We start from the raw sequence: 17,038 nt of genomic DNA, 5'->3' as shown, positions 1-17,038 counted from the left end.
TCAGTGGTATTACTCTCGACATGGAGGACTTTGTGACCACGACAGATTTAACGAGCGTCAGCCACCAAGCACGCGGGGAATCTTCGGCTGGCGGGGCTAGAACTCGCAACCTAAGGCACCTGAATCCGACGCTCTACCAACCAGACTATCCCGGCCTCTAAATAATACTTAAAAATAACAATTAACCTAATACACAGGCTAACTGAAATTTACTAAATAAAAACTTTAAAAATGCAATCGTAATTTTGAATAGACTAACTCTAAAACTGCTAAGAAATGCGAATGATGCTAATGTAATCAATTGTAAAAATTAAAAATAAACTAGAAATGTTTATTTTATTCCTAATGTAAGATGTAGCATTATTATGGAAGAATATATAAAAAATATATGAGTGTAGATATCAAACAATTCACATGAATATTGTGAGAAAAGTTTTAAATAGTTTTTATTCAAAAAATTCCTAATTACAAATCATTTGTAGACAAAACATTTATTCACATCTCAAGAAAAACAACGATTGTTGAAAAATAAAATTCCAATGAAAATCACTTCGTGCCATTTTTCACTATCACTCGAGTTGCTTGTTTCGATTCAACTGCCATTTTACACACTTTGGGGAATAAATAGACTATCAGACACGTTACAAAAACATGCAGTGAACGAATTTACAAATATATATATTTGATCTCCATTTTCATTATTACATTTCTTAAGATTCGTCTTTTAAACTCTTAATACATCGACAACATGGTTGTTTAGAATGGTATAATTCACTGTTAGTTCCTTAAATACACTTATTTATTTATATACTTGCAGTAGATTTAAGCCAACAGCCATGTATTATGGTTCAATTAAAAATGAAGTGCAGACATTCACAGTTCAGTTATCGTTCAGAAAAGATAAATCAAATCAATTGTTATTCCTGTAGACACAGAAGAGAGTGCAGACAGTTTTTCCTTTCTCTTCAAAATGATTGTATTCAGAAGAAACACAAAACTCTACAGTTGTTTTTCTGGAATTCGCATAAGGGATATAGCTCGAGACAAGACATTACAATTTATACTGATTCGCTTAAGTTCAAAGTGTTATCTTGATAGTTTAACCACTTAAAGGAGAGCTTCCATACATATGATATATCAATGAGCAAATGGTGAAATTTCCGATGAAGAATCTTAGAAAAATCGTAAAATGAATTAAAAATGAACTAATGAAATATTTGTAATTGTTTTGTTTACTTCTGTCAGAGAAGAAAAACATGGAAAGATACTTTAGGAGTGTTTCTAAAGATATAACAATTTTGTTTTGGTTTTCAGTTTTGTAGCTAAATGTAAGCACCCAGATATCAGCTCGAACTCAAGGCAGACTTCTTCAAAGCTCAGCTTCAAAGGTCTCCAAAGTTGGAGTTCCGAATTTTGGTATCACAAATTCTTGGTCTTTCTGTTTATGTCGTGGTTGTCGATTCTGCTTTCCTATACAGTCTGTAGACTTCACGTCCTGAAAAATAGAAGTATATCTATTAGTTGACAGCAGACTTTTTTCAGCTGTCCACAGTTTTAAGCGAATTATATACTATCCTATAACTTTTATGACATTTAAAAACATTACAGAATAAAAGATTGCGTGCCTTAAAATAATGATAATTACAACAGAATGACAATGGGTAAATTATAAGAATGATGCAAGGAAATGATCCAAAATCAGATCATTATCTCGAAAACTAACAAAAAAAATGTCAACAATTGAATTTTTTCGTTCAAATACAAAAGAATAAGCGGAAAGTTAGTTTGCTAATTGATGGAGAAGGTGGAATATTTGGTATACTACTGCCATTCTGGTTATAAAACTATAAGTGAAACATTAACTATCTAACTCGTAGCATTTCAAGATTGATACATTTATTTAAAATTTGCTCTAGAGCTATAATTTTATAGTAATTTTATTTTTTCTTTCATTCATTTAATTTGATGCATTTTGGTGGTAATATTTTGCAAACATACAAATAAAATTAAGGAGAAAAAAATTGAATTCCGGGAGTGGGAACCAACCACTCCATGGAGAGTCATCGAAATCTGGGGAAAGAATTTTTTTGACATCACAAATCATTTGATATTTAATTTATGATGAAAACAATATTCTACTAAACAAGTGATTAGTTAAAAATGGACAAATTATATTGTCTTATAATCTAATACAGAATTTTTCAACTCCTTATAGAAACAGTATTTGTAGTAATAATTTAAATTTTGATTTCTAAAGAATATAAGTTTTGAAAGTTTTTAGGGATAACTAAAATCGTTAAAAATTAATTTGCTTCTAAAACAACCTCTGACTTAGAGAAAAATACGGTGGTTTATTTTTGTTACTAGCTATTAAAAGTTTCTTATCTTTACATACTTTTTTCACTAGTTATTGAAGTATTAGAAACTTTCTAAAAATATTTGAAATTCTTCTTCCGCTGTGAAGGAACGCTTTCTTTACCTTAAATTCCATAAAAGTTTGGTTGTCACAGTGACAAGCATTTTATAGATGCATAGTTTTTCAAATAAATGCTTTATATTTGGTGCTAAGAACACGATTATGCGATGATATGAAATATTTGCTATGTCTCTTTAAGTAACCATCTTTTAATTTCGTATCTTTAATTAAATCTAAAAAAATAACGTAGTTATTCAAAACTTGTAAATAAAACTAATAAATTTAAATATAATTAAATTGCTTTTTTTATTCTGATCATATTCTCTACTGTTTTCTGAATTAAAAAATTCAATAAGAGTTTGCATTGCCTAATCAAGAAGATATACAAGACATCGTCTGTAGCGAACAATTAATGGTTTAGAAATTTTGATTTAAAAAAAATGATGATCTTAAAATTTTAGAGAATGATCATTTTCATTTTCATTGAGATCTCTACATTTTCCTTCCTCTAAAATATTTGCCATGAAATAATTTTCAGAAACGAATACTGAAATGCTCGGTTGAAAAACACTTTGGGAGTACTGTGAAACTATCATTTTGAAATTCCTTCAAGCAAAGAAAATATTTGAATTTTTAAAATTGTGTATTTGATTTAATTCTTTGTGTTGCAATGGCGCAAGTAATTAGGTACTGAATATTGAGACACTTTATGTTCAAAAGCATCTTGCATATTTAAAAGCATTCACAAATATCTTCTCTCCTGCTATCGGGTGAATGGTGACATAGGTCATAGCAATAACATCAAACATCTCCTATAAACATTTATCTTCTTCCTTTATCTGGAAAAGAATATTTACACCAGAGGACTTGTTGTACTCACGCTATCTGATAAGTATTTTTGTTCTTTTCTGTTCGCAATTTTGAACTTTCTGTTGCATTCCAAAGAGTGCTTGCAATCATACCATGATTGTGATATCATGTCCTTTCAATTATCGCTCAAAATTCCTGATACAATTATCTTTCCTTTCATGTTATATGCCATCTCTCTTTCAGCACTGTTTCAAGGCAACAACGTGTCACAGCACACATATTTAATTTCTGAGTGCATTTTCATAATAGAAAGAACCGATACCTTTCTGAGTGCATGTTATAGTGGCGTCCCTTCATCTTTGGCACTGCATGTTTGGAGAAGGGGCTAGACATCTGTGTGCCGGATGGCTATGCTCACAGACGAGGGGCTGCGGTCATCTGGAGACGTCCGCTGCTTGACGATGACCGCTGCGCTGCTGTGGCAAAAGCTCTCCGTCGGACTGGCTACGAAGGTGCGCGTTCGCTCGATGTCCGGCGTCTCCAATTCGGTTTGAAGAGGAAGCTGCAACAGAAAAAAAGTGAATAAATTGGCTTATATTTTCAACTGTGAACATTCTTCATTGATTTATACCTAAATCCTTAACGTAAAATTACAAAATTGTCTTTATTAACAATATTCTTTATTATCAATGTTCCATAATTTATTTGCTTCCATTCAGTTTGAAAAGATCTTTCTTATACTTCAAGGAAAGTCTCGAAATTCAGTTCTGGCCATCATAACTCTTTCTAGAAACGATGCAAAGTATGTTATTAGGAAATTCATCAATTATTTAAAATGACTGTCTATGGCACGAAATTTACAATCTTTAATTTTAACTGCTAATAACTTCAAAGAACTCTCTTCATGACTTTAAAAATCCCAAATAATATTGATAAAGAATTCAACCAAATAATGGGGGTTTATCAGTCAATGATTTATTATTATTATTATGTATAATAGTAGAAATTATCACTGTATAAATAATAGTGATTTATAATTTTATCAAGAAATTGGGAATTTCTCACATTTATGTATAATATAATCATGAACTATCCAGAAAATATGCAAATATCAAATTCGAAAAATTGTAGCATAACAATGCTTTAGTTTTGCTCCTCTGTTTTTTTTTTTTTTTTTTTTTTTTGTATTTTTTAATTTATAGCATAAGGGATTGAATTCCGAGTGTAACGATTTCCGTTATAAACACTTTATATAAAGAATACAAGCATATAATTATATTCACATTTAAAAAAAACATCAAAGTTCATGGAATATGCAAAGCATTAATTTAAATATTGAAAAATTCAATATTTATTTTTGCTAAGTTGTACGAGAGCTATTAAAACATTTATTGGCTATTCATAATCTTATGAATAACCAATATGCATTTTTATTCTATTGAATGTAGTTATACAAAGGAAAACAATTTAAGCTAATATTGAAAAGCTAATTAAAATTAAAGAACATATTCCAAGAAAATAAAATTAATGCAACGAAAACTTACTTTTCAAAATTTTAAAGTGGTGTAAAGATAGTTTGTCTTTGAAATTATCAAAGATAAACCTTAAAATTTAGATTAGTTTTTAATTAAAAGAAAAATTCAATTAAAATTCTAAAAAACCCTTGATAAAGAGAAAAAGCAAATCAAGAAAGTAAAAACGAGTCTGTCGTAAGTTAGCAGAAAAAAAATGAAGAAAGAAAAGTGTCACACAACTGGTTATGCACATTTTTTTTGTGTAATATTTAGAAAAAAATAGAAGAAATCCGCTGTTTCTAAATACCAAAATGAAAATAAAGCAATTTGTTTTTTTAATCTGGTGATATTATTATTTATTCCAATTATGTAGATAGAAGTACAGCCATAAATTAGAAATAAAGTGCACTAAGAAAGTTGGTGGTAAAGTCAAATAAGTAAACATCAGGAAAATAAATGCGTAAACACGTTTAATTTCTTCCCAAATAATATCAAAAAAATTATAATACAAAACTAGATAATGAAAGAGAAATATATACTCAATTTAACTTAGTAAAATATTTCACATTACAATTTATGTCCAATACGCGATGTAATTATTTTTAATGGAATACAGGCATCATCCACACGATAAGATGCTTTTCAACTTCTTGCTTGAAGTTCAAATTGATGTGTAATAAGAGAAAAATTAATCTCTGCACTTTATTTTTTATTCAAAGCTATTAGGTGATGCATCCATTAACCACAAACTTCAATGCTTCTAAGCGTTGAAGTGCGCCATTAACATTTAAATTTGTACAGATAGATTCTAATTTAGTGTAGGCAAATAATTTAATATCCATTAAGTATCGTCTGTGTGCATTAATAATTGAAAATAAATTGTTTAAGAAGTATATAATTAATTAAGGATTATAAACTTTAAAGATTAATTATTTTCTTATTAGGTTGTCATGAAATATATTAAATAAATGCTATAATTTTACTTTAACTTAATGTTATAATTTTGGAAAGGATTTTTTCAATATAAAAGTTGTTTCTAACATTTATATTAACTGTTGTTGTTTCTAATGACACTTGCCATAAACAAGCTCGCTGACGAAATCAGCGATTTTAAGCCGAGGGTGCGTCTTTTGTTTTAGTTGCGCCAACTAGGGCCAAAAGTACGTCTTAGCTACTCACGCATCACATTCGCTTGCACAGCCCTTTTTTACAGGGGAGGGGCATATTCACACATTTAATAGATAGAACAGATGAAGAACAACCATGCCCGAACTGGGACTCAAACCCAGGACTCCCAGATCACGGGGAAAACGCGCTACCCCTATGCCAGGACGCCGGCATTTATATTAATTTATTGCTGAATTCATTTTGTGAAAATTTTAGTTTTTAATTTCATTTTGTGAGTTGGAGATTTTGTGAAAATCCAAGAGCGTCACATGTGTTCAGAGTTTTACTTTAAAAAAAAGAATCAAAGTCTGGGACAAGACATACAGACTGTCAAAAAATATCGGGACATGCTTCAGATTCACAGATTTTTATCATAATATTTTAATTAAATGCACAAATGGCACCAAACCAAAGAAATGAATAATATATTGATGTATACTAATCATGATATTTAAACATAACTCCCATATTAATGTAATTAGAATTATAATTGAAAATAAAAATAATCAAGTAAAAAAAAACGTGCACAAAGGAGTATTGAGACACTTTCCAATAAAACAATGCAAACTTGCAAACTTTATATCTTGTTGGGCCACCCTTCCTTATTATGACCTCTTATAGTCATAGATTATAGAATGGCATGAATTGGACCAATTTTTTTCAAAATGATCCATCAATTTTGGCTAACACTTTACAAATGTTTTCTTAAATCCTGATTGTTAGAAATTTGATATTCATACACTTCTTCCTGCAAATAATCCCACGCATTCTCAATAAGATGAAAGTATGGACTTTGTGCAGGAATCTTATTAGCACTACTTCAGTGATAGAGGACCCATAATTTGCAAAATCAGTAGCAGCTTTCGGGTCATTATCATGGTATAATTAAAAATGTTTTGAGATTCCCAGCTTGCTCGCATTTTGCTTTAAATTTCACTTGAGAATATCAAGTTAGAATTATTTATTCATTATACCATCAATAAAATGCAAGTTCCAGGCACCAATGCTTAACCATACAACCCCAGAATATTTGATTGCCCCCTCCATATTTGATAGAAGGCCATACAATTTTGACATTCATGGCTGTATTTGGTTCCCACCAAACTTTTTACTTCCCATCCGATCCGAAAATGCTATATTTACTTTCATCAACATAAATTACATTTTTCTGAAATTTTGTTGGCCACTTAACATACATTTTAGCAAATGCCAGCCTAGCTTGTCGACTTGCTTTGTTGTTGTAGAGCTTTCTTTGAGGTTCTCTGCCATGATATTTATGTTTTCTTAAAAGATTTCTGACAGTTTCAGGATTTACAGAGTTTCCAAACTTGATTTTACATCGCAGATTCAATTTTATTGCACTAGTTTTTGGATTAAAGTAAACTTGTTTCACAATTCATCTCTCTTCACGCTTATTAAATGTCCTTGGATGCCCTGATCTTTGCTTGTTTTCAGTATTATTTTTTTTCTTGAACCTGTGAATAATGTTAAAAACAGTAGACTTACTCATTTTCAAGATATGCCCTATACAGAGAACTGATTTTCCATTTTCCCCATGACTTATTACAAGATTTCGTACATCAACAGATATATCTTGTTTCTCGCCATTTTTTAAATAAGTATTCTTATTTGTTGAAATGTTTATGTTTAAAGTTATAGTCTAAAGAAAGTGGTAGTAAATTCAACTCTATTGGTGTGCTATATATTTGCTGAATTTTTCATTTCAAAAGTGTATCAATACTTTTTTGACTCCTGTTTGCCTTTGAATTATATTTGAAAAGCTAGATCAAATTATAATTTTAAATTACCAATGAAATTCTCCTTAGAAATTGTACACAGAATGTTAAAATATTTCCTGATTCATTTTGTTTTCATTTTAATGTGATGGATAGTTTTATAAATAGCTTTATAGTTATTCATGCCAAGGGTACCAATACTTTTGTGAGTGACTGTAAGTGTGTGGCAATAGGATTTGAATGCCCTTTCACTTTCGATTCCCACGTAGAATGTCGTAGAGTCCTGAAAAAGAGCATTTTGGAACTTCACACTAAAGCGAAAAAAAAAAATGAGAATGCATTTTGAAGACCTTTTTTTCAGTAGAACCAAAATTTAATGCAGAATTACAACTTTAGCTACAAGATTATACAAAAAATTTCAATTACCGAAATTCTTATATTTTCTAGTTATTTCATTTGCAAGCTTTAATCCATTCACAGGTTTGCTTCAAAATTTAGAGCAGATCTACACTTTAGATGCTGAAACTGTTCTGACGTAATTTGATCTATGTGGTAGTTAGCGAGTTTACTTTTATTCGTAGAGACAGATAGACAAAATTTCTGTGTATGATCTTAGTTCAAAATTATATAAAATTCTACAAATTCTTTATAAAGACCACATATTAAATTGCATCTGTCTATCTTCACTTGCGTTTTTGATATCGTCTTCATAGACAGATATAGTGTTTCTTGAAATTCAGGAAAGTCTGAAACGTAGAAATTCGTAAAAATATCAGGGTCGAATTTTTTGAAAATTGCTATACTATCGCATTGTATACAAAAAAAGCAATCTATTTAAATAAAAAGCGTTCTGTAATACAAAAAAAATTCAGTAAAGTGAAAAAAATTATAAAATTCAATAATTTAGAAATAAAAGATAACGAAGCAAAGAAATGTTAAAAACGGAACGGCATTTTCCTTTTCAAGAAATCTGAATTTTTTTAATATAATAGATTACATTTGAAACCATTAGATGGTTCCGTTACCGTCTGAATAGTGCGCATTGTTAAGGTAGTCGCATAAGATTGTACAGTAAGCCATCCTCCATTCTAAGACACAACTGTTGAGATTGGGAAGCATATTATTATTTCCAAACAATAAGGTTGTATTTGTTTAATTATTGTCATACATTAAAAAGTAGGCTTAACTGCTTAATTTCTAGCCTGAGAGTTCATTTTCATAATGAAGGATAATACATTAAACATCTGGTAGTGGTCATTCATCCCAATGTTTTGTTCTGTAAAAAGTATTGCTGCCCTAACTGCAGAATCATTAATTGACTTAAACTGCAATTTAAATTACCGTCAAATTCTAATTTTAAGCAAAAACATTTGTCGAAATCTAATCTTTGTTTTTATATAATTACATTACTTATTATTAATGTTTTATTCAAACAGTCTTTCTATTTTTGGGTATTAAATTATTCATTTTTAAAGTTTTTCAGAACTCCCTATTTATTAATTATTAAAACCAAATTATTAAGTATTAGCTTCTAACACACTAAAATACTTGCAACATTTTTTAATGCTAATCTATAATTTATTTTACTTTTTTTTAATTATCCATTTTTTGAGCCATGCATAACTAACTACACATATATCATTCTCTTTTCGATCTTTTAGGACATAGATATCACTTTTATTTATATATTAACGCTTTATTTAAGAAACAAAAAGAACCAATAACAGAGTTAGAAAGTCAAAAATCATCAGAATAAATTTCACACTGAGTTTACATAACTAATCAGACCTCTTTTGTATGCTATCTTTCCAACACTGAATTCATACAATTCCTGTCACTAAACTCTATTACAACACGTAACGACACCACTCGGAGTAATTCATCATCGCGAACTCTGGAGGACACTGGTTCTTTACTCAGCGTAAAACAATCGCATATAAAAAACTGAGAGCGCTTTTAAAACAAAGCATATGTGAAAATTCTCTTTAAAAACACATAAATAAATAAAAAGAAATATCCATCTCCGTTATTATTCGAGATCCAAAACCGTCGAAATGGTGGCTGACAGGGCCCATCGTTCTAAAAACAGGCTTCACGTCCACGTGCGCGAATGATTAATAACAGAAGATATAAAAGGCCTCGTGTCACATAAATCATAGGCCCTATCAGACTTTCGGAAATCGGAAAAACGTCGGCCCTCTCTCATTGTCTTTTACCTCACAATGCTTTTTAAAAACGGTAGATATGAAAGATTGGAATCCTTTTTTTTTATCTTTCGTTCTCATTCCAGACTTTTTCTGGAAGCGCGTGGAAAAAGGGTTTTATCTCGGAAAGACGTTTTCATTTTTGGAACGGTGGTATGTTCTTGTTTACGTGACAAAAATGATAAGGCGCCGAAATGACAGTGGAAAAATGAGAAGGGAAATATTTTTCTTTGTGCCACTTTCTTTTTTTTCCTGCCTCTTTCTTGTTTCTGCTTAGCAAATATTGTTGTACGTTGTTGCGGTAGTATGTCATGTAGTGAGACTTAATGAGCTGTTAAAACAAAGCACTCACTTCTTGATAGCTCTCGAGCAATACGGAATTCCTCAGGGAGTAACACTTCCTTTTTTATTTTGGATATCATACTAAAAATTACTTCTTTTCTCGAAAAAAAAAAGAAAGAAAGGAGTCAAAAAATGATATTTGCGAACTCAATTATATCTGAAAGTTTATTGACTTACCTTTGTGTCTTCTTCAAAGATGGTAACTTAATTAAGTGACAGTCGAATGTTTACAAAAACGGTACTTGCAAATGTCCAGTAAAGAAAAATGATTCAGAATGTGACTTGCAGGAAAGAAATATTAACGATTTAATATTTTTGTCTTATTATTTTGAAAGGCGTGTGAACTGGATGTAAAGGCAGTAAAAAATATTGGCGTTCATGAGGTTTCGTTTAAAAAAAGTTGTAATATGAGTGAGTTGATTTTATTTATTTTCATTGGAATATCATAAAACCTGAATGCGGAATGCATATTTCATGAAACTCCGGAAGCATTTCCCAGGGTTCTTTGCCATTTATCTTTTGAAATATAAGAATGTATTTATTTCATGAGTTGTTAAAATTGTATTCTTTTTTTGTTTTAAAATATTATTACGAACAATTTTTCAATTTTAAAGTGAACCGAATTTTTCATAGTAGCCCCATATAAATTAGAAAATAAATGGATAATTTAATTTGTATTATTTGATCATTTAATTTGTATTATTTGCATAGATATTATTTATTTTCAATTATATGTAATTATCATTATAGAATGTATTTAAGTGAAATTATCGTAACAGATATTATTTATGTGTAATTATTACTATAAATAAATGAAATTATTCTGAACGAATTTTCCTTAATAATTTGCGGTTAAAAATACAGAAAATAATAAAATTACTTAGAATTTATTGAATTTCAACAATTATTATTTTATTATCTTTAAATCATTACACAATCTCGTATTAAATGTGTTTCTGATCATAGTATGCCATAAAATTTATAGCATATTACCTCCAAATAATAATACAGTATCCAGAATTTCTTACTAGCATAATTATTTATCTAATAGATATGAACCTTTAGGATTGACTTCATAAAAGGAATGGAAATACATTCAATAAATTAAAAAAATATATATCATGAAGGTCTCCAAAGAAAGACACATTAGGACTTAGTACTGTGAAAATCGGTTATAAAATTTGATTTTTTTTACCTCATGTTTATAATTTTATTGGCCGCGTTTGGCCCATAGAATTATAAGCTATAAACAATCAAGGAACTCCTTGAGATCGCTGGAACTAGCTTGACATTTCGAGCCTCTATTCTCTTTCACTTGAATAGCAAACTCACCTACTACTTTTGTAAAACAGGTGTTCTTTCCCTTCAAAGACAAGCAGTCAACGGTAATGGCGTAGGGATAAAAATTGGCTCCCAGGAGTATAATATGATTCCTTTCCCACCCAATCATCTTCCGTGGTTTAACGTTTGGAGCATACTTTGTTTTGTCTCTGCGAGATTTCTCTCTAGGATATGACATAAAAGCATTATTATTTTATTCGTATGGTGATCCTAAGATCAACACATAGGGCATCTACATCCTCTTTATCTCCCAATTGCTTCATCACTAGACAGAGATTCTGCCTTTCTTAAAAGTCTTATCATTTTCTTAAATTCATCTTAATTTTCTTAATTCATTCATTAATTGAATTTGTTCTATTCCGCATGGAATCAACATCTGGGATGGAATCAACGTTCAGATAGAAGTAACCGAATATACAATGAGTATTCTCTTAAAATGTGTGAATCACTGTGAAACATGTGTACTCTGAATAAATGTAATCAGAGAAGGTTTCATGATTTTATAATAACCACTAAAGAAATTTTTTTTAAAAATGCACTTTATTTAGTAACATATTAATTGTCTTAATTCCGTTTTATTTATTGTGAACATGAACCATTCTAAAAGGGAGAGTCTCATAAAATCACAGCGTTATTTAAAAAATGAATATTTGATTCTTGTAAATTTCGCGTCTTTGTAACTTTATATTTTTATTTGTCTTGTGAATGACACATATATAAAACAAAATCTTTCTTCTGGAACTGTCAACAATGAAATAAAATCGCGCGATTAAATATTTGACAAAACAATGAAAACTATTTAATTCAGGGCAACAATATAAACTCTAGATGAAAAAAAAAATAATTTTGTTTAAAAAATTTCCAAAATTCAGGAAAGTTTTGCACGAGTATTAAATTGATATCATTTAAAAGACAATTTTCTAAATTTTAAAATGCTGTAAATTCTCCTTTCTGCAATAATATTTTAGGAAATAAAACACCATTGTTTCGTTTAATAGTTGATTAATTAAAATTCTAATCGTTCTACCCAACGAAGTATATATACACTGGGAAATTGAAAACAAGAAATGTCCCAAGAAGGAAGAAACATACAAGCCGGAATCTTTTCAAATATGTGGAGTGATATCCGATATGCAAATGTTCCACTTATGCTGCTAATACATATGATAATGTAAACTGCTTCTTCTCATTATTATGTGCAGCCGACCTCCCGCTACCTTTGAAGGAAGCAGTATCAATAGGATCACACAGACACTACGGTAGCGCTGCAATTAGGAATTGAGTTTTATATGAATCGACACATAGTGGAAGGTTAAAAAAACTCAATCCCTTTGGAGGAAGATTTCAGTAAGTGAAGAATGCCAGGTAGACGTGTGAAAAGACATTTCTCACAGTTAAGGGAGTTTGAGAGGGACTTCATTATTGGCATGAAAACTTCAAGCTGGTCGACGCACCATGTTGCTCTGCAGATCGATCGCTCTGAATATGTCGTCAAAACATGCAAGAGCATTGGACACGAAAAGGTATATCGGCTGTGGCATATCGACTCTGAAGTGGCCAGAAAGATGACGGGGTGAAAGGATTAAAAGAAAATGTGTCAAACACTGGTAGATTCCACAGATACACGTTCAACGATACAATTAGATGTAGACCACCAAGTGCTATACAAACCACTTCCAGAGGACTTATGCAAGCAATCCGTTGGCGACTTGTAGAGGAATCTGCAATCCGTGGGCTATATTCGCGTACTACATTTAACACAGAAACATCAGTGACACCTTTTTGCACTGGTATTGGGCAAGAGTGGCCTAAAATGCCATAGATTAACAAACCATGGTAATAAGGGATGATTTTCGGTTCGTTTTAAGGATAGATGATAATCGCAGTCGGGTATAGCGACACCCTGGTTAATGATACAAATCCAACCACGCTGTAGTGCGACACACTTCTTCCACAGCAGGCGTAATGTATTGCAATGCCAAAGTTATGATAGCAGGCCACCTCTAATTCTAATACGTAAAAAATTAATGAGCCAACATTATGTTGGTGATATTCTTCGACCTTGAGTGGAATCTTTGTTGAATGGCTTTCTAGGGTCAATTTTCTACCAAGATAATGCTTGCTCACGTACAATTCGTTCAGACTTCTACATGGCCAGATATATCCCCAGACTTGTACTTTATAGAGAATGTGTGGGACTAGTTGAAATTTCAGATGCCATTATAACAGTCTATACATGATTTCTAGGTGTCTGCTCAAGATTTATGGGCCCATTTGCCTCAGAACAATTTCAGACGTCTAATCAACACAATTACGGACTGCCTTACAGCAGGTATTGCACAATTAGGCAGTCTAACGTGTCAGTGAATTTGCACTATATTTATCGAATTGTAAATACTGCATTTGTTTAATTAGCTTAATTCCGGGATTCGATACAGACGATTCATTTGGAGAAAAATAACAAGTGTTTCAAACGCAATGTGCAGCTGTCGGTGGAATCACATGGACAAAAAGTCAACATTTCCTTGTTCAATGAATTTCCAGTATTTTTTTAATTAGATCAGTAAACCTCTGGCTCCAAATTTGATACATTTTTATATTTCAGAGTTAACTCTTTCCGTCAAGTTTTATTTAACTATTTCCTTTTGTTTTTAGCTATACTTGTATTTTCCCTTGTACTCAGACAGATAGGTACATGCAGACGTCTAAATGAATTGCGCTCAAAATTTAATGGAAATCTATGAATTTAGTGTAAAGACCATAAGCAAAATTTCATTCATCTAGCTCGATACGTTTTTTCATGTTATTGTATTTACAGTTAGACTGACAGACTTAATTACAAAAGTGAATCTTTTGGACTCATGGATGCCTGAAGACAGAAATATAGGTATTCTTAAAAATCTCGACTTCGAATTATTTAATGATTTTAATATTTTCACATTATACTTTTCGTATACGAGTAACTAAAAATAATTCTTCTAAATATGCCTGTGTATTCCCCAAACTTAGCATGTTCTTAACTATATTCTTTATTTCTTCTTGGAAGTTTTGATCCATAACCCACAAACAAATTAATAGAATCTACGAAAATTAACCTCTAATCAATTTTACATATATATTGATCAGAAGCAATTAAATAAAATAATCTAAATATCTCTAAAATTTATTAATGATTATTTCAGAATAGACGGCAGTTGGCAAAAGCAATTCTTCAGGAAGTGTTGAAGTTTAGCGATTTTTTTTTTTTTTTTTTGGTTTAAATCCTTAATATACACTTTAAAAATTACTCCATCTTTTACTGAAAATTTGATAGACTGAACATAGGAAATCTTGATGCTCAATCATTTTATTTCTAATACGAGAGAGAATCTTTAGAAACGTGTGGTAATAATTTCATAATTGATTAGCAATGGTATTCAACTCAAAATTACTTACGAAATCATTTATATCAATTACCTGAGTTCCAATAATTTTTAAAACAAAATGTTTCACAATTTGCCCAAATTTAATTCAGTCCATCTCTTTGAACACCGAAAACGTAACGAGTGCGAGTCTTAAGAGCATAATTATCTCACGGAGTCTTTGTGTGTCTTGGAGGAAATTATGCCAACTTTGAGAAGCCCATGCATAAAGGCTCGATGGTGGTATGTTCCCCTAATTAGGTCTAAAAGTCTCTACACTCTTATGATCTCAATCGCGTGGAATGAAATTCCCGACATGAAAGGGTCTGCTTTTGTGATAAGGCATTCCTTCAAATGCGGTTTTATTATGAGTTCGGTCCAACACACCTAAGTGAGACGGACAGGAATTTCGAGTAATCAAATTTCAACGGCCTTAGACATGATTAGGATCCTTGGTCAATGGAAATGGAGAAAGCTAGCCCTTACTAAGCGTTGGGAAGTACTTAAGATTTTAGAGAGAACTTAACTTTTCTGATTATAGCTTTCAGATGCTTAATCTTACTTTGTTTTGATGTTTTAATTTAGTAATTAGTTATTGTATCGCATTAATAATCTATTTCTCAAAAAAATAATAATTTATGTCTCATCATTATAATTCATTTATCTGTATTTACACACTCTTAGAATCTGGATAACAGCCATGTAAGAACGGGAAACATAATTATGAGTAGTGGTCTGATTGAAATGAGGATCCTTCAAGATTTCACACCACATGAGTGATGTCTCATCATTATGATTTTGATTAAATTGTTTCACTTGATTTACGCTCTTTTAAAATTAGGAAATCACCCATGTAAGAACAGAAAACATAATTTTGAACAGAGGTCAGATTAAACTGTGACCTTTAAATCTTCCAGGCCACATGAGTGATGTCTCAACATTATGATTTTGATAATTTTTTTTTTGCTTGATTTACGCCTTTTTCGAACTTTAATAGCAACCATGAACGAACGGAAAACATAATTTTTAACAGTAATCAGATTTTAATGATGATCCTTCAAGTTTCCATACCACATCAGTGGATGTCTCACCATTCTGATTTTGATTAATTTGCTTAGTGTGATGTACGCTATCTTTGAATCTGGATAGCAGTCATGCAGGAACGGAAAGCCCAATTTTGAGTTGTGGCCAGATTTAAAAAAAAAACAATTCTTCACGCTTCCACACCATATGAATGGATGCCTAATTTGATAATAATCAAATTATCAAATGGTGAGTCATCCGTTCATACGGTGATACCATTAAATTTGATTAGCTTGATATACGCCCGCTTAGAATCAGGATATCGTCTATGTAAGAAAGGAAAATACAATTTTGAGACGTTTTCAGATAAAAAAGATTATCCTGAAAACTTCCACACCATATGAGAGGGAAAACATTTGAAATCGAAGGTTGATTCGCCAATTATTGAATGAAAAATCAAATCAAATGAGCGAGTTCAAAAGCATTTGAAATGAAGCCAATTGCTATTTCTATGTAACTGTATCAATATTTAATATAAAATTATTTTTATATGAATACATAATAATAGAAAATTGTTGAATAGTCATTTGAATATTGATATGTGAACAAAACCTATGTAACCTCTGTAGAGGTCTTAAAGAAGAAACCAACCAACGAGTCTATCTAATACATATAGACAAAGGTTTGGTAGATACTTTATTGGTGATAAGCATTGAAATGTTTTCGAATAGACGTTTTGCTTTTTATTTCCCATTAAAAGAACATTAATTCCAATTTTTCACTGACTTGTTAATTTTTTTTGTTATTTTACAGATATCAAAGATACACAGAAAATGGTACATAAACTTGAATATACAAATAAAAATGTCAGACATTTTTTCTTATTATAATAAAAGACCTGCATGTGCTTATGGGAAAATCTGCCTGCACTTCTTCTCTCCTTCTGCTCTGCCAATGTAAGGCCATAAAAAAAATAGTTTACCTAATCTCCACGCTTTTCTGTTGCTTCATAATGAACATATTGTTACGAATCTGTGCTTCCCACCGTAGTAGGTTCCACAGGAGGTCCCAGAGCTTGGCGACA

At 31.0% G+C, this 17,038-nt stretch overlaps 1 protein-coding gene across 1 annotated transcript in view; it reads right to left on the bottom strand.

Moving 5' to 3' along the window:
* Nucleotides 1-502: 502 nt before the first annotated feature.
* LOC129963412 (hemicentin-1-like) overlaps nt 503-17,038 on the bottom strand; it is a 710,215-nt gene continuing 693,679 nt past the window's right edge. The window contains exons 13-14 of the mRNA XM_056077767.1: nt 3,549-3,788; nt 503-1,495 (exon numbers count right to left, since the gene is read on the bottom strand). Coding sequence (XP_055933742.1) covers nt 3,612-3,788 — 177 coding nt within the window. The 3' untranslated portion in view covers nt 503-1,495; nt 3,549-3,611. The remainder of the gene's footprint in view (nt 1,496-3,548; nt 3,789-17,038) is intronic.

The sequence above is a fragment of the Argiope bruennichi genome, chromosome 3 (genome assembly GCF_947563725.1).
Source record: "Argiope bruennichi chromosome 3, qqArgBrue1.1, whole genome shotgun sequence".
Lineage (NCBI taxonomy): Eukaryota > Metazoa > Arthropoda > Arachnida > Araneae > Araneidae > Argiope > Argiope bruennichi.
The sequence above is the reverse complement of the archived record's forward strand: the minus strand, read 5'-3'. Positions and strand labels throughout refer to the sequence as shown.